This window comes from Semicossyphus pulcher, unplaced genomic scaffold, assembly GCF_022749685.1.
Source record: "Semicossyphus pulcher isolate SPU_LCO1_2020_fin unplaced genomic scaffold, fSemPul1.0.p SCAF_15, whole genome shotgun sequence".
NCBI classification, from domain to species: domain Eukaryota; kingdom Metazoa; phylum Chordata; class Actinopteri; order Labriformes; family Labridae; genus Semicossyphus; species Semicossyphus pulcher.
Genome location: NW_027211659.1, coordinates 7429496 through 7448796, shown reverse-complemented (window position 1 = coordinate 7448796; position 19301 = coordinate 7429496). Strand labels below are relative to the sequence as shown.

Below are 19301 nucleotides of genomic sequence, written 5' to 3'. Positions count from 1 at the left end.
GCATATTGGTTAAATCCCCACTTCTGGCAGACCATCAACCATGCTGCCCTTTCCTGAACAGTCATTTAACATTTGCATTGTGCAAAACTATAATCCGTTCAAATCACTGATAGATCCTCTTTAGGAAGGGCATCCGCTCAACGGATAGTTTCATTCCAGTTATAAAGTACAGAAACAATTACAATACTCAAAGCTATATTACAAATATCAAAACCAATGAGATATTATGTTGAGACTTGTTTTAATCAAACATTTGTTACGTAAGGAGAGTTGTATCCCATGTTCTTGCTTATGGTCTTAAGCTGATATTATTATTAACACTTTTTAAAAAGACGTTTTCAAAAAGTTAAACTAGCTACACATAACACTTGTCCGTGTGCTCTTGAGTCCAGCTCTGTGTGTGTCTGTGTGAGTAATAGCGCTTCCCGGTCGATGCCTCCCTCTCGCCTATATCTCATTAAGTGTATTCGGGAGGCGGAAGGGGGGTGGAAGTGGTAGGCAGGGTGCGGAAGCCAGCCAGGGGCACGCACGCTCCATTAGCGGACCCACTGCTGCGCCGCTCTGCCGGTAATTTGCGTAACGATGATGGCGCGAGCCCGGTTAGCGCGATCTGCACGAGTAACAGCCTCTCTTTCCGGCCTTGTTTCCGATGCTGAATGCAGGAGCGCGGGAGTGCAGGAGGCACGGAGAAGACGGAAAATGTGTGTGTGTGTGTGTGTGTGGTGCTTTCGTATCCTTTTTCTTTCTCGCCAGAGTTCCGTTTTCCGCTAATACTCAAGCGCCCCCATGTGGACGAAGACGGTACTCAGTGATGTCAAAGTACACCAAACTCATACAGTTCAATGTTTATGAACAAAATCAGCTCTAGTGATACAAATAACGTTTTTCCTTCTCTTTCATGTATATTAAAGGGGAAAACGATGCCTATGTGATATATTGAAAACTAGTTAAGACAGAATTTTAAAAAAGGAGACAGATTTTAAAAAGATGGAGTTTCATGTGTTGTTCTGCTGGGTTTTCCTCAGAACGGGACATGTTTTACTTTTTTCCACCCTCATTGGACTCATCTCTAGTGGGGATGAGTCCGCCTACAGGTGGGAGATTGACCATCTGTTGACCTGTTGTGATGGCAACAACCTAGAGCCTAATGCTCTAAAGACAGTGGAGGTGATTGTAGATTTTAGAAAAAATTAAGCTACACCTGCCCCAAACAACCTCAACTGACTCCACTGTTTCCACTGTGGAGTCTTTCCGCTTCCTGGGGACCATCACCAGCCAGGACCTCAAGCAGAAGCTGAACGTCAGCTCCCTCATCCAAAAGGGACAGTAGAGGATGTGCTTCCTGCAGCAGCTGAAGAAACTCAACCTGCCAAAGACAATGATGGTGCACTTCTACACCGCCATCATTGAATCCATCCTCACCCGCTCCATCACCGTCTGGTACGCTGCTGCCACTGCCAAGGACAAGGGCAGGTGGCAGCGTATCATCCGCTCTGCAGAGAGGGTGATTGGCTGCAATCTGCCATCTCTCCAGGACCTTTACACCTCCAGGACCCTGAGGTGTGCAGGTAAGAGTGTAGCCGACCCCTCTCACCCCTCAGACTCTTTGAGACCTTCCCGTCCGGCAAGCCTCACGCCTCACGCCATAAGAACAGTTTCTTTCCCTCTGCTGCCAGTCTCATTAAAAATGCCTTGGTCTACTTCTGTGTTAATTGTTCTGCACCAAAACACCAGGTAGAATTCATTGTTTGTGTAAACCTACTTGGCAATGAACTTGATTCTGATTTAAGCCAAAGTCAGTTTCCCCTAAGTGATTGATTAGTGACTTAATTGGAATCTGTCCCTCCTCAAATGATCGACAATTTCTCCCTCATGTGATTTCCAAAACTTGAAATTCACCTAACGTATCCCAGCATCGCTGTAATCCTGTTGAGTGGACACAGTCCTTACAAGTGTGTGAATATTTAAGCTAGGTTTTTTAAGTAGCTTCTTGGTTCGGATTTGTCAGGGACCGTACACTACAACCACAGAGTTAATTTAGCTACAACGACTTCAATTGCAGGAGGGTGTACTTGTAGTGAGTTTGTTTAGGTTAGGTAGAAAGTTCAACAGGACCTAGTGTCCTTCTTCAGTCTAATTTTTAGTCAATCATAGCTTCGTTAAAATTGTGTGCAGAGACCTCAAGTCTTAGTTCTAAATATGAAACATTGTGTTTTCTGCCAGAACACAGAACATTAGCACTACTTTATTATAATGGACAGCTGAAGAGAGACAGGAAATGACTTCCGCTGAATGATTCGCAGACCAGGAGTTGCACCCGCGATCTGTGCATCAAGGACTTTGGCCTCTGTACAAAGAGGGGCCTGCTTTGTTGGCTTCTTCTTGTTGGCTCCATTAGGCAGAGCGAAACCACAACTTGGAGCCGAACCAAACGCATATAGGCTTCAGCTACATTTATTATAGTTGTAAGTTCATATACAAACTAAGCCAATTTTTGGTTGTTCCACACTTAAATAATAGAGCTGTACAGCGCGCCTGATCACTACAGTTAGATGACTTACACCCGCCCACACAAGCACATATGCCTTTATCCACCCAGCATCGCTGTAATCCTGTTGAGTGGACACAGTCCTTACAAGTGTGTGAATATTTAAGCTAGGTTTTTTAAGTAGCTTCTTGGTTCGGATTTGTCAGGGACCGTACACTACAACCACAGAGTTAATTTAGCTACAACGACTTCAATTGCAGGAGGGTGTACTTGTAGCGAGTTTGTTTAGGTTGGGTAGAAAGTTCAACAGGACCTAATGTCCTTCTTCAGTCTAATTTTTAGTCAATCATAGCTTCGTTAAAATTGTGTGCAGAGACCTCAAGTCTTAGTTCTAAATATGAAACATTGTGTTTTCTGCCAGAACACAGAACATTAGCACTACTTTATTATAATGGACAGCTGAAGAGAGACAGGAAATGACTTCCGCTGAATGATTCGCAGACCAGGAGTTGCACCCGCGATCTGTGCATCAAGGACTTTGGCCTCTGTACAAAGAGGGGCCTGCTTTGTTGGCTTCTTCTTGTTGGCTCCATTAGGCAGAGCGAAACCACAACTTGGAGCCGAACCAAACGCATATAGGCTTCAGCTACATTTATTATAGTTGTAAGTTCATATACAAACTAAGCAGTCCATTTCTTCATACAAGTCCCATTTTTGGTTGTTCCACACTTAAATAATAGAGCTCTACAGCGCGCCTGATCACTACAGTTAGATGACTTAGACCCGCCCACACAAGCACATATGCCTTTATCCACACAGCTCATACTCTACACATTCCTCAGCCCTTAACTCGATCTCTAATACTCACTTATCCTCAAGCTAAAAATATAACTTATAATATAACCTTTAAAAGAGGTTTCAACTTGGGAAGCATTCTTGAAGTGATTAAGACCAGAACAGCCATGACTCATGTACAGATTTAGTAAATGCATGTAATAAGACATCAGCTTGGCTCTATTTAAATAGAAAAATAAACCACACAAAATTGTTATTCTGTATATTTATTGATAATAAGACCACTGATGGTGACTTAGTCAATAGTAGACAGCAGGGTGAAGTTGTTTTTGAGTGTCTGGTGACCCCATGTGTAAGCAGGATGGTATTACAATTTAGTATTTACAGGACAATATCAGTTCAGCGAGGGAAAAAGAAGTATGTAAGAGTGTTGGAAAACATACATTCACCAAATAAATGTACAACCTTTAAAAGCAGAAAGGTTTGAGAAGCCACAACAGAATACTGACCAGAACTGAAAACGACAGGATCCACGAAATTGAGACGCTCTCTCTCTCTCTCTCTCACATACACACACGCAAACACACACACACCTTATCATACAAAAAATAATACACCCTCAGTGTTAAGGAGACAAATTAAGAGAATCACCCGCTCTCACACACACTGAAAGAGAGACAGAAAACCACTTGGTGAAACTGTAAACGTGATGCCAACCAAACCAGAATAAATATTCAGCTAAATTGAAACAGCTACGCGTTTGCATGGTTCATTCAACTAAAACAGGAGCCACGAGTATTTTTTCCAGTGCGTTTTTTTTCCCCTACAAACTATCAAACAAATACACATTAACGGCACAAAGTGCAGAATCAAAACTGTGACACAACAAGATACTGATTAGCATATTAGAATGAGAAACATTACATCATATAAATTACATTTCCAGTAAATATCTACAGATGAGGATGATGAGGAGGATGGCATGTTGGTTCACTATTAAGAATACTGTAAATACTAGATGAACACTGATGAGTTCTCTCACTGTAACACACTGCTGGCATTATGATCCATCAGAAAAAAACCATTCAAGATCCTCTTGATTTGATATGACCGTCCGAGGCTGAAAATCTGTTTTTACTGACCTCTTCAGGACGACAAAATCCACCCAAAGTTGTTTTTTTACAAGTGTAACTACAGCCAGTGGTGACGTCAGGCGCACCTCTTGTGCTGGGTCAGCAAATACAACATTTTCAGCTCGATTTACAGTTGATCTTTAAAGCTAAATCTTCTGGAATTTAGTGAGTTTCTTAATCGAAAATACAACTACTAAAACGCTTCTAAGGTGACAGTATGCTTCAAACAAAGTGCTTGTTGGATGTGCCATTTTTCACAGCAGGTTCAACTTGACTGAACTTAGCGCAGCTGAGCGATAGCATGTCATTTTTACAGAAGTGTATTTATGTCGTCCAATCTTTAGTTTACATTGAATCAGATTTGTTCCACAGCTGATCTAATTTGTTCATTCTGCTGGATTAATACACTTCTTTCCCTTAGTATTACTTACACGACTTAAATTGAAACTTGCATTGTGGAAGTATAATTTTAAATTTACAGTATTTAGATACAGAGATATAAACTTTTGGGGCAATTTGGGGCCGCCCATTTCTCTATTTTTGTGTATTTATCCCAGCAAAAACTTCCACCGCTGTTAACTAAGTAAAGTTATCAGGTCAAAAAAACATCAGGCCTTTCCTCCAGCTAAAAAAACTATCTAAGGATTCTCACGTTTCTCTCCTTTGTCAGTTACTTAGTTTTAAATGAAAGGTAAAAATCATCCTCAGTACGCATAATCAGTGCACAAAATGTCACAACCATAATAATAATATACAATGGTGAGCAATAGCAAAGTCAAATGCAAAACTAAACCTATCTATTAAAGTATTACTTTCAAGCTTTAGTGATGTCATTCTGTACAAAGATGTGCAGTGTTCTTCTGATGACGCTCTATGTAACATGCTGCAACCAATTCTGCTTCACCGCCTGTTCTAGGCTGAACTGATCCGAGATATGCGCTAATGAGCAACTTCTACATCAAGCAGCGGTGGGATGTGTGGTGTAGAACGCGTTGATGCGACAGCAGTGAGTCGAGGAATGGTGCTTTACAATAAGATACATTAAGATATTACATTAATTTCAGGCAGAGAGACGGAGGGAGGTAAATTCCTATTCAGACGTGTGATAGTGTTACAGAATTTACTCCTGTGGTGTGTCAAGGCTCTTCGTCTCTTCTTCTCTTCATCTCCCTAAAAAGACAAAGACACGAAGAAAAGAGTTGCGTATGAATTAAAACTCATATGTTTCATGGTTTTGACATGTTTTTGAAAAAATGTAAGCTTACAGCTGCCAGTTTACACATTTAGAAAACAATAATAAACATTTCTAATTATTTGGAGTTGTGTTTTTGTCCTTTTAGCTTTGTTTTGGTCTCCACCAACTCCTGAAGGAAACACTGCGCTCTTTAGCTGCTAATTGACCAACTTTGTTCACCAGCTAGCAGCTAACTTTAGCTATTTGCTGTTTTGGTTCTGGGCAAGTAGCATACTGTGGGTTTATACAGTTTATTTGTCAGTTGAAAAAAAGCTGCGACTGAGACTGAAACAAAAAAAGTAAAACATTTTTGCTGAAATGCGTCTTTAAATGTCTCTCACCTGCCACGTCACATCAGCTAGACCATCTCATACTGATTGGCTGTGATGATCCTGGACAGACAGCAGGCCAGCAACATGCCAATCAGCTGAAAAGGAAAAGGGCTTTGGTTTATTTCATGTTTTTGATTTCATGAAAACAAGATGTCATTTCCTGTTGTAAGAATGCTTTCGCTACCCCTGCTCTTGCCTCTAGCATTATGATTGTTAATAACAACAAAAAGTTAAGTGTATTTTCTTAAAATTGGCAAATATAAAATTGAATTGCACAGAAGGGAATGGGAATATTGTGGGCTTTATCTGGCAATTTAAACAAGTTCAAGCCATGTAGACTTGTCATTGTAGTAAAGACACAGTTGTTATTAACAATGGCTCCATTCAGTTAAAACGCCCCAAATTTCCCCCCTGGGGATCAATAAAGGATTCTCTCTCCCTCTCTCTCTAAGCTATGACAGTATGAAACTAAACCAGTGTACCAGGACCCTGAAACAAAAGCAGCTAAATTGGACGTTAATGTTTTAGACCTGTACTTCTTCTACAAACTGTATTAGACATTTTAAATGTTTACAAATCTTTTCCATGAAACAATCAAGTGGATTTCAGATAAAGAGGCAGCACACATAAAATGGAATTCTAGCTGTCTTTGTCAGTTGTCTTGCTTGTTTTCAGTAACTGTGTCATCATATCTAAAAGAGTTAATAATGCATTGCGACATTTGCTCATTATAACCTGCAAAACATGAACCTTTTTCAACTCTTACCTGCGAGAAGGCAATCCCAAACGTCACTCCTGCAATAATGGCCATGTTGGTTTCCATGAAGGAGGTGACCAGCTCATAACAGCCCTGAAACACAGGGGGCAGGTTAGTCCGCAGAGGGTTCATGGACATGTTAAATGTGCAAGTTAGGGGCAAGATGGATAAATGGGAGAGTATCTAAGGCAGTTGTTAAGTGTATGGAAAAGAGAGATGATTTGAAAAGTTGAATGAGGACTTTTGGCTGGTGAGATAGTCAGTCATAAACTACATAAATGGGGAGAGAGACTGGAAAGTATGATAAGACGCTGACCTGGTGGTAGACCTTGCTCGGGGCTACAGTTGCGTTGCGAAGGTCGTCGGTGTTGCAGTCAGAGGCGTTAAAGCAGCAGCTGGCAGGAATGCCGTTAGATGGGTAGTACACACTGCCGAGCCAGCTGGTGTAGTTGTACACTCCACAGCAACGCAGCTAGAAACACACACAAGAAAAATACCAGAAGGAAATAAGAACAGATGACAATTAAAACACAAGGTTGGTATAATATATTTTTCCTATTGTCAACAAATCCCATGTTAAGACCAAAACAAACAAGTGAACAGTCCCTGAACAGTATGCAACTTCCCTACCTTGTCTGTTTCACTCAGTCCACATTGGTGCCTTCTGAAATCTACATATAAGTATCTTTAAAGACCCCTCCAGTGAACGCAAGTGTTTAACCTTGTAAACATCTCCATGTGGTGTTTTTCATGAGACATATCAGGGACAACATCAGCAGTCATCTCCACGGCTGGGCCTGTCTGCTTTTAACCTGCAGTGTACCAAGGACAGGCTGAACAACACGTTTTCAGATTGGCAGGTTTGAGACATCACAAACCTAAGGAGCCAATCCCGTTAATGGACGGGGTGACGCTATGCATATCATTACGGCAACCACATCGGCAATGCATTTTTGCAAACTCACCACTGACTACTAACGTTAATGTTACTACTACTAATTACTACATTCAAGCCAGCTAAGGTTCAACAAGTTGCCACTAAACGATGGCAGAGACGTGTTTTGTTTTCATGACAGAGAGGGAGGTAAGGCATTTGCATAATGGGCGGGGCCTATGCAGATTCAGGAATTTTTAATGAGGAAGAAGGAGGAGATGCCTTGGGAGGATTTTTACAAGGTAATTAAACGTATTTTGCAGAAAAACATATCAGACACAATTTATTATTTCAAGCTGAGCATTTTGTCTTACAACATGACTGGAGCTGGTCTTAAATAATACTTCATTTAAATTATTTCCTACAACAGCTGGGCACTAGTTTTAACACACACACACTGATTAACAGGGGTAAATAACATATTTGGTGCACTTTGTAGTATGTATGGTGTGTGAGTGGTAATGACTTTAAAAAAACAGTGCCCTTGTATGTTGCAATGAAGGAATATTTCACCCAAAATAACACTGCTTTGGACAACAATGGAGTTGTATGGCACAGACAAATAAGCCATATAAGGCTTTAGCTACACAGGTAATGCGTGGTAGTAACTTTTGGCCTTACTCATGGGATTTGTAGACAATAAGCAAAAGAAAGAGCTGCTGGTGTTATCCTTTAATAATGCAAACATTTACCATGCAGGCTGCTGATGTATTCATCAGCTGCTTTGATGAGTTTTGGTCAAGGGGACTTACCCTGTGCTGCAGGTTATCAACAGCACGGCTCGCCTCATCCTCGGCATTGTAATTCAGGACTGCGTCGGTGTATGTCCTGTGAAAGGTTCCCTTTATCTGCAGCATGCAAATAAGGAAACATTATTATAAACCTTAACAGTATAAGAGTACTAGAGTTGTGTTGGAGTTTTGATGTACATGCAGACCTCGTGACGAAACACAAATCCAGAGATTCCGGCCACTAACTCAGCGAGGAAGACGAGCGACAGGAACATGGCATACTGCAGAGAGAGAAGGGGGGAGATTTGCATAGTTTGCATGAAAATCCTCTACCTTTGTTGTGTATCATTTGCCTAGGCTTGCACACGCACACATGCTCACACACACCCACTTGACCACCATTAACCGAACTAAGTGCCCTGAAGCATTTATTGCATTTCTAATCCGTCTCCACAGGATAGAGGTCAACCATTATTCCCTTCGTCATGTGACCTGAGGCTAATTATTCAGCATCCACAATACACTTATCTCTCCCTGCAACATAACACCACACCCTTCCTCCTGCAGCGTCTCACCAGCTTCAGCATCCATGGGCTTCCTCTGCAGGTGGCGAAGCATCCGAACAGGCCAAAAACGATGATGACAGTCCCGGTGCCGATGAGGACGTACGGGGCGTTGGTGGAGTTGTCGGCTATCAGAGAGATATACGGGCCCAGCATCAACTTCCCCCATACTCCAACTGCCAGCAGGATGGCTCCTGTTATCTACAGGGCAGGGGGTTGGAGAGTAACAGAGAGAGAGCACAGGAAACAGAATGAAAGCAGCGAACAGGCCTTTATCTCTGTACTGCTGCAATATTACAAAAGCTGTGTTTAGCAGCGCTGCGCGGGGGGAGGAGGAGAAAGAGGATCAAGGTGGAACAAGAAAGGAGAGCAATTAGAGTGAGGAGGAGGAGACGGTAGACAGAAGACATAAATTTATCTGGAGTGTGGGATTACGATCACCTGCTTTATGAATATGCCTGTACTCAGTCACACACAGACGGAAAGGAAAAGAGAAAAAGAAAGAGGGCATGTCAAAGAGGCTCTTTGATCCGAGGCGAGACGCTTCCTCCTGTTGCGCCTCTCTTAGCATTTCAAATGAAGGCTGCGGATAAAAGAGCGTGTTGTACTAGGCAGCTGAAGCGGCGTGTGTCTCAGCTGGGTATGTCTTGCTGGCAGTGGAAAGAGAGCGGGGTGTGGAACGGCTGCTGATGATCTGACTCTAGCGATGGCCAACTCATCATACTGCCCTCTTTCCTTCCAAGAGGAGGCTGCTCGCCGTCCTGCTGCCAGCCCCTCTGGTTAGACGGCACAGCCTGTACAAAATGTCTCTGTGCACCCTGAAACCTCTCAAACTGATGAGACTAATACTCTCAGCAGCAAACAAGCCAGTATGACTGATAAGTTCCCTCTTAGGAATTAGTCAACAATGTCCTAAGGCTTAATGTCATATTACATAAAAATGACGCTAATAAAGAAGTGATTAACAACTAAATCAATGTTTTTTCTCTGCAAACACTTAGGCCTCCACGTTCCCTCTCTGACACTAGCTAAAGGCAGCGATTCCCACCCACGGATACTTGTACATAAAGGGTACTTCTGCAGTTGCAGTTGGTAAGGTGGGGATACTGAAAAACGGAATTTGAAAAATAAAAAACTATGATTTAATTAAAATAATGTATCCAGATATTAAGTCAGCTTTAACACCCAAATACCAAGTATTGAAATCATGTAAGAGTGTGTGAAAACTAGAAAGCAGGAATTGGATTAACAGTTTTAATAAGTAATGGCTAAGCTAAAGGTTGTGTAATAATACACTAAGGTAACAGATACATTGTTGCTATAGTTAGCCAAGGGAATAAGATATAAGCTCAAAGCTTAGCATAAAGTAATGGATAAATGGTTGAAAAGGTTAGCTTGAAGCACGAGTTAGCTGTTAAAATAATTAGCTAAAAGTAATGGATACATGGTTGAATTAGTTAGCTAAAGGCATTTGTTAGCAGTCTAAAAAGTTAACTTAAGCTACTGGATAAATGGTTGAAATAGTAAGCTTAAGCATGAGTTAGCTGTTTAAATAGTTAGCTTAAAGTAGTGTATAAATGGTTGAAATAGCTAGCTTAAGCGTGAGATAGCTGTTTAAATAGTTAGCTTAAAGTAGTGTATAAATGGTTGAAATAGCTAGCTTAAGCATGAGTTAGCTGTTTAAATAGTTAGCTTAAAGTAGTGTATAAATGGTTGAAAAAGCTAGCTCAAGCAGGAGTTAGCTGTTTAAATAGTTAGCTTAAAGTAGTGTATAAATGGTTGAAATAGTAAGCTCAAGCATGAGTAAGCTGTTTAAATAGTTAGCTTAAAGTAGTGTATAAATGGTTGAAATAGCTAGCTTAAGCATTAGTAAGCAGTTTAAATAGTTTGCTAAATTTAATGGATAAATGGTTGAAGTAATGAGATAAAAGTAATGCATAAATCATTTCAAAAGTTAGGCTAGTTAAAACATGGATAATTGGTTGGAGCTGCTTTGACCAAACTTAAATTGAAGTTGAAGTTGTAGAACATCAATCATTGCTTGTAATAAATGAAGGGGTATGTGCATTTCTCTGACTGGGATGTGAAGGTACCTCAGGCCAAAAAAGGTCGGGCATCACTGACTTTAAGTCGTCACTGTAGGTTAATGATGGTGTTAACAACATTTACACTTTGCCCCTTTGGCAGGGTGTGCAAATATTGGCAGGGCAAAGGTTTATTTGCTGCATGCCTGTACTCCAACTGTTACATTGTTCTGAGTGTGGTCACAGTTTATCTACAGGTATAAGGAGTCCCTTGAGGACTGAAAAGAGTGACAGAATGTGATGTTTACTACAGCTACAGTGTGAACTGCCTGAACTCGATCGTGTCTCATGCGAACATCCGCGCATGAATTTCCATATCAACACTATGACGCACAAGGACACTGAGTTTCAGCTCAGGGTGAGGTGATAAGAAGGGTTAGAGGCAGAGAAAACACACACAGACTGTAACAGACTGAATGACAGCTCTGGAAAAAATCACAAGCTGTAACTGTATTTTGAAATAACATATTCAGGTTTAAGGCTGTGGTTGGTTTCTGTTACGTAAGCAAACCTGTATAAACTGGTATTATCGACATCTTGTTGGCAGTTAGATGCAATGAATCCCCAGTGGCAGGACATTTAATGGAGCTGAACCACATTGTGAGAAGTGAGTTTCACAGGATTATTCTATTTCAATCATCTTAAGAGTTGCCTGTTTAATATCTCCGTAAGCTCTTCATCTGGATACTCGTGCTGTAGCTTCCTGTACTACTGTAGCTGCTATGTGCATCAAATTTAGCCTACCAGTATTATGGTTTCATATTGGATGCAACTGCTCAAGGTATTGATTTTCATGTTATATAAACATATATCATGTACGTTTGAAAGCTCAGGTCCTACAGCTACATGATACTAATGTTTGAAAAGGTCAAAGGCTAAAAAGGTTGAGAACCACAAGCCCTCACCATAGACTGTATAAGTCGATGTAGCTGCCGTGACGACTCCAAGTAGTTTGCGTACAAATGTTTTGAAACTTTGAGTTTGACATTTTGGCCTTTACCAACTTGGTTTTTGCAAGCCAGAAGGTAAATATTATTTTGCAGAACTGTTGGACTTCATATAATTTCATCAACCCCCCTACAGCAGTGTTAATTTTGGCAGCTATTTTAGTCTTAGTCTTCACATGAAAATATTAGTTTTACGTGTTTTATGAGTCACATTTTAGTCACTTTTACCCTTTATAGTTTAAAACAGTCTGACTAAAGCCGATGATCGCTCCTTTTTGTGTGGAGGGACCATCAAATGACGTGTAAAATGGCCCTTTTTGTGTGAGCGCGCACAGAGCCTGAAGCAGAAAGCCTGGGTTATAACACAGAAAGTTCAAAACTACCTTCGTGACACCCGTTATCTCCAACCAGGATACAAAGTTACAGGAATGAATTGCTTCTATTTTGACACACAGATTAGACGCACAGTGGGGGAAATTTTTGAATGTCCAACAGTCCACCAATAACATTACAGTCCTGTTTTATCTCGGTAATGGAAAAAACTAAACAGTGTTGTCTGAGTTTTTATTATCAACAATTATTTTAGCTTGTCAACGTCTCGTCTTCGTCATGGAAAAAAGATCGTTGACGAACATTTTTCGTCATTATTAACGAAACTAACGCCGCCCTACAGTTGTCATGAATGGGGAAATTTGCTGTTGAGACCAACACAATATATTTTTTTCCTGTCGTGTAATTCCTGCAGCACAGTTTGGTATCTTAAAACTGGGGTCTATAGGGACTGAAATGCTAATGGAGCAAGCCTCAAGTGGCTATTCAAGGATGGAGATGGATACTGAGGTATAAATGGTACATTAAAGTCTTTGTCACGGTATATATTATAATATCCCCTTATTAATTAACTTATTTTCTGTTCAGGCTGCACGGTGGTGCAATGGTTAGCGCTGTTGCCTCACAGCTAGAAGGTTCCTTGTACAAACCCCGGTTCGGACGAAGTGGGCTTTTCTGTGTGGAGTTTGCGTGTTCTCCCCGTGCATGTGTGGGTACTCCGGCTTCCTCCCACAGTCCAGTGACATGCTCGTTAGGTTCAGTGGTGACTCTAAATTGCTCGTAGGTGTGGTCGTAAGCGTAAATGGTTGTCTGTCTCTTACCCCTTTCACACCAAAATTGACGTGGGTTTTTCAGATCTGGGAAGACTCGCTTATAACTGACGATTGTTTCTGTTCCCATTACCAGTGGAGTATACTCTCTTTTCTGCTGCGTCACCGTCTGACGTCACAAATGCGCCGGAGACAGGGTTAGTAAACAGTGAAGATGTTACGGAGATTAGGTCTTTGTTGTATCTATTACTCATTCAGTCTGTTTATCAAACTCGGCTCCGACAAATTCCTGTTAGACTCCAGCCCCTCCGCGACCCTGAACAGGATGAGCGGTATAGATAATGGATGGATGGATGGATTTTCTGTTCAAATTCCTGCAGGCCAAACTGACGTCTCCAAATGTCTTGTTTCTCAAACCAACAGTCTGAAACCAATAGATATTCAGTTTACCGCCACCTGTGACCAAGAGAAACTTGAAACCCTCGCATTTGGGAAGCTGAAACCAGCAAACGTTTGGCATTTTGCCCACAAAATGCTCATTCCGTTTTTAAAATAGTTGCAGATTCATTTTCTGTCAATGGACTAATCATTGCAGCTCTTATGTCCCTTCACTTCAGCCGCTCTCCGCCTGTACTGAAGGACTGCGGGCTGATGATTTGATTCGTCAGTAATGACATCCACTGTTTCTATTACCAGTGATTCTAACAGCCAGGGCAGACTGTCATCTCAGAGAACAGTCCTCTAGATGACGATGTCCTCACTGTTTATGGCCTACATCATCAGCAACAAAATGTCTGAACCCCTAAGAGCTGCTCTCGCATACAAATAAGGGACAATCATGTCAATTCTAAAGTGTTCATTTAAAGCCAACAGGGAAATCAGGTCCCAGAAGCGGGGGGCAAGTCATCTAGACTTTCATGTCTGTTTCTGAATACCAAACAGCTTCAGACTCCCCCCTTCTTTTCTCCTCCTCTCCTCCTCCCTGGAGCAGAGCAGCCCCCCCACACGTTTTGTTTGAAATTCAATGCCACCCTGGTTACAGCGCAGAGTTTAAAACAGGTCACCCCTATTCCCTCCTCCTCCCCCGCCGGCCTAATAAAGAAACAGAAGGTGCGATGACAAAATATGCTGGCGAGGACACCATGTAGACTCCACCACCTGCTCTGCATTTATACATCCCTTGTGTGTGTGTGTGTGTGTGCGCGCGTATGAAAAGTATGGCGACGTGGCTATTCGCACTTAAGACATTATTGCCCGGACAAGCTGGTGACAGTGAAACCGTGGCGTGACACGGAGGCAGCTCTCTCTTACTTCAAACTCTCAGGGTTGAAGAGGTCCACGCTGAGCTGTGAAACACTCTCGCACTTTGGACACCCGAAACCCGATGCTGTGGATGTAAGGGAGCACTGAGAGACAGTCCAATCCAGACTAAATATAAAACTTCATATCTGTAACACCTCACACGTCTGCTCCAGCTCTACGTGCACACGTAACCGACCGGCTGATTTCAGTTCTGCAACTTTCTTCTGCAATCCTTTGGGTTATTTCTGGTTTTTGGAAAGTCAAGTGGCGCTATTTTCGCTTCCCCCAGACTAGAATGAATGTGGGGGAAAGAAGACAAAGTACACTTCAGGTCCTAAACACATTATGGACGGATAAATCTCTCCCACGTGTTCTTATTAGATAATCCTACCCTGACTATATCTGGCAGAAGTCATCAGTCTACAGGAATGAGCCTCTAACTCACAATTATGGTTCAATTTTTATGGTCAAATCCTTATAAAGTCCATCAATTAGTCAGACATGTGGTCTTGGATTCATACTGTCGCCTACACAGACGCATGATTATATTATAAGACTTGGCTGATGGGAAGGTAAACAAAGGAATATCCAAACCACTGAAAACCAAACAGAGAATAAGAGATACTATTCCACTCCTCAAGTTAATCTCATGATGATTTATCGTGCTTCCTGAGTGATCTGCTGCCTCACATCCTGAGGAGACTTACAAAGAGCCTTTCTGAAAGCGAAAATAAGGGCAGAATCTATTGTTCAAATGAGTGTTGTTTTATACTATTTGCTTAGCGTTGTGAATGCAGCTTTTTTATGAATACAAACCAGTGCGGGGCTTTGCAGCTTAAGCCCATGGCAGAAATGTTCTGAAACCGTTTGGTGTTACGTGAGGATTTGCAAAGTCCTGCAAAGATGTCGTCGTCATTAAAATGAAAAGGTGGGGCTGTCATTTAATAGTCTGCTTTTTGTTCACATGGCTGTTTGTCTGACACTGACCTTATAGGTTTAAACGTTGCATCATAATTGTTAGGAGATTGGGAGTTTTAAGCCCAACTACCACTTATTCCTCTCTGTGGACGAAGAAACACTAGCAGCTACCCTTATAATCAAAGGTCACTTTATAAGCTTAAATATAATGTGACCTCTAATGCAACCTCTTGTAATTTAAAATTAACTATTTGTTGGAGTCCAGCCATGAATGCATTGTTCTATAGGCTAATAATAATAATAATGTATTTTAGTTATATAGAGCTTTAAAAGGTACTCAAAGGCACTTTACATGAAAGAAAGAACAGAAGCAACAATAGCAAATACATTAAAAACCAAAACAATCAAAGATATAGAAATAAAATATGTATATAAAGGTAAGAGAAAGTTAAAAAATGAGATCATAGGTTAAAAACAGATTTAAATAGAAGGGTTTTGAGTGTGGTTTAAAGGAAGGAAGTGAGGGAGAGTTTCTGAGGTGTTGGGGAGAGAGTTCCAGTACAACGCTAAAACAAAGTACAGCCTTCAACTGAACATTTAAAGTACAGTTTTTATCAACAGTATTAAGGCGTGACTATTTTATTTCAGTTACATTGCATGGCTAAAGTGTCTCTGTTTTTCTTGACATTCAGTGTAATGCACTTTTCTATATTCTTCCCACAGGAATCAGTGGGTTTACTGGGAGTAATCTTTTAAGTCAGTCGCAAAAATGTCAACCTCTCTGCTTCTAGCTTCTCCAACATGAGGATTAACAGCTTTTTCTTGTCATACATTATTCTAAAGAGTGAGCTGCTGGTAAGACAAAAATAGACATTTTAATTGCATTTTACTTTCTAATCTACAACCTACAAACTTTTGGCAGATCAATTTAGATTTCAAAGAGTTTCAGCCCTACCTTCAATATAATGATGTATCACCCAACAGTGCATCTTATGAATTTGGAATCAACAGCCTTTGTAGTAGTGCAGTACCATGGCATTTTAATAACATTACGTGGTTCAAGTTTCTGGACAATCAGTTTAGGCACTTAAAATATACAGTACTGGAATCAATGGCTATACTGGGAGCCACTTATCATTTAGGTTATTGGCAAAAACGCCAACCTCTCTGGATCTCCAGTTAGAGGATTTTCTTCTTCTCCTCGTCTGAACACGGACATTTAAATAGTGTTTTGGAACTATTTTGTGATTGAAAACAACAAAAAATTTTGCAGAGTCATCGATTTTACAAATGTATTGTTAGTTAAAGCCCTCTCGTACGTACAATACGAGCTTTGATTGTTGCTTGTGTTGTATTAACTCTCAGATGTACATCACTTTGGACAAAACATCTGCTAAATGAATTGTAACAACAATACAACTTTAAGATTTAAGATGACTGACCAGGTTCTGCATTTAAAGCAGGTATTCACTGCAGCACTACTACTGCATTTAATTACATTATACGCCTTTCTGGACAGGAATCAATGGGTTTGCTGGAGGTTTATAGGCTACCAAATATTTACGCCAATAACAAAAACGCCAAATACTCTCAGCTTCTCTTACATGTGGAGTTTCTGCTTTTCCTTGTCTTACATTTAAGTGAAAAATAGCTGTGTAGTGCAGCCCTACTTTCAATACAATACAATTAAGTTTTTCAATCAGTTTAAGGGACTTAACACATTTTTCTATAGATAGATAGTGTAAAAAAAGAAGATGAATTAATATTATTACTATTAAAAGAGTACGTATTATTGGAAATAGTTTTCCCAGAAGGATTAATTTGTTTACAGGGGTGTTGTTGTATCTGTATAGGAGTATATACAAAAGGGTGCAAGGTCCCTTTAAGAATCTATGCACCGACCCCAAAAATGTTCACTATGTGGTCAGAAAATGGGCTTTAAACGGGCCTTATCAAACACACTAGGCCCGTAACGTCGGTTTCATCAGGCGGTGATGTTAACATCCTCCACAGCGCTAACTGATAACCATGATGCTATGTGTGTTGTGTGTGTGTCCTCACAACACTGACGCCCAGCCAGCAGCCACAATATGTGTAACCTTAACACAACTTATGAAACAGAAAACGATAAAATTCTTATCTGAAAACGCTAATGGCGCTAAAGGCGTTAAGCTAGCGCTGTCGATGATTATCCTATATGAAACAACAGCATGATTCCGTCGATGATGCTGGCGGTGTGTCCACCCCTTCATCACAAAAACACAGCGGTGCCTTACAATGGATTGTGATCATTTTCTGTAGAGTTATTAAAAACGAAAGAGAGATAACGAAAGGCCACTTACCCAAAACACGAAGGAATAGACGATGAGGAGCGTTTTAAGGCAGGTGATGACCGGTTTAGTCTCCATTCTGGAGCGAACGTTAGACCCACTGTAGTGATAACGGAAAAAAACTGCTCTGCGCTGCAACCATGCGCCGATGCAGCCACACAGCGTCACTGGAGCAACGCATCACACCCGCCAGCAGCTTACATTACAGTCAATGGCATTTTTATTTAGCGTCAAAATCATAGTTTAGATCATTGTGGAAATAAATGTATTGTCTGTATCAAATATAAACCCTGCACCATTTATGCATGTAAATATCCTCTTCTTCCTCTTGTATGTCAAGTAACCTATTGCATTATTCATGGGCACATTATGTATACCCTTTTGTGTGATGTTGTTTATTATTGCCTTTTACAGAGGTGGAAGACTACTCGGTGGAGAAATACAAAAATAGAAGCATATAACTTAATTGGAATAAGGCTAATAATAATAGGCGAATAAAAGTACATGATGACCCATTTCAGAATATATAATACTATTGTATTAGACATTTTAATGTAGGCAACTTATGTGTAGTCCTGCTGTAAAGACAGAGGGTGCACATTGGCCTTTATAACGGGTTCATACGCATTAATCAATGGCTTTATTCATGATAAATGAATAATTTATTAATGTTCATTGATTAATTTGGGTTGCCAGGTTGAGGAAAATCCTCCTCCAGCATCACAGAATCTGTCATTTTAGCCTTAAAATAATCCGGAAGACTCCTCCAATGGACTGTTCTGGAAAAGAGAGGAACAAAATTAACATCATAAAAGAGACAGCGAGGATGTACACGGTTCATATCCATCTTTGAACCCAATGTGTATCAACAGTTTGGACTTACCAATCAGTCTCATACCAAAGACAATTGCACATCTAATGTGAAGAGGATGTGACTATCAACCTTATTGATCCCCCAAAGTCGAATTAAATGTATGTTTTATTTCAATTTACAACTATCTACCAGACCAGCACTCCTGTCTCTCTGGTCTCACAGTTAAAAACTCATCCTTATGTTGCTAAAGTCACCACAACACAGTTTCAAACCAAGGGTCCATCTCACTCTCCAGTTGGGATCCTTCTCCAGGTCCTCCAGAGCCTGGCCAATCTTCCCATTAAGATCATGGAGTTTACACTGAAGTAGCACTGCATCTCACAAAATACCTACAAACAGTACTGGGAAAACAAAACTGTATCATTTAGGCCCTGCTACAAACCAAGGCAAAGCCAGAATGTTCAACTAGGAGGATACAACAGACGGATGTCAATATAAATGTTTCTGGTAATCTAAAAACATGGAGGAAATAAGGAGTTATTTTATGTCTTCATTCAGCAGAGCAGTTTGGTGCGCTGACACTTTCACACTTCAGCATTATAAAGCACTGCGGCTGCCCGACGGACTCAAGAGAGCTTTCTAAACCAGACAATGGATAAAACATTCAGAGACCAATTTTATCCCTTCCTAACCAATTTATTGTTCGGCCCTTTCAAAAGACACGGCTGTTCACCACTGGGATTCCAGGAAAAAGCCCCTGGATCGAATAATGCATGTGAAAGTGGAAACAGAGTGCTGAAAGACTGCATTCAGAGTGAGTCTCTAAATTACCCTACAGC

General features: G+C 40.8%; 1 protein-coding gene across 1 annotated transcript; it reads right to left on the bottom strand.

Annotated features, from left to right (window-relative positions):
• Positions 1–4922: 4922 nt before the first annotated feature.
• Positions 4923–17787, bottom strand: LOC138592461 (tetraspanin-7-like). Its single transcript, XM_069663276.1, has 8 exons — positions 17661–17787; positions 8980–9168; positions 8611–8685; positions 8426–8521; positions 7056–7211; positions 6749–6832; positions 5992–6077; positions 4923–5586 (listed from the first exon to the last, which is right to left on the bottom strand). Exons 1-7 carry the CDS (start codon positions 17724–17726, stop codon positions 6009–6011), a joined length of 735 nt encoding a protein of 244 aa, XP_069519377.1. The 5' UTR covers positions 17727–17787; the 3' UTR covers positions 4923–5586; positions 5992–6008.
• Between the last annotated feature and the right edge of the window lie 1514 nt (positions 17788–19301).

Bases quoted from the DNA above. Each gene is read 5' to 3' on its own strand.
- LOC138592461 (XM_069663276.1), bottom strand. From the start codon at position 17,726: ATGGAGACTAAACCGGTCATCACCTGCCTTAAAACGCTCCTCATCGTC. The intron at 8,686-8,979 runs GTGAGACGCTGC...CTCTCTCTGCAG, and splicing joins GCCCATGGATGCTGAAGCTG to TATGCCATGTTCCTGTCGCT. The intron at 6,833-7,055 runs GTCAGCGTCTTA...CCTGTGTTTCAG, and splicing joins CGAGCAAGGTCTACCACCAG to GGCTGTTATGAGCTGGTCAC.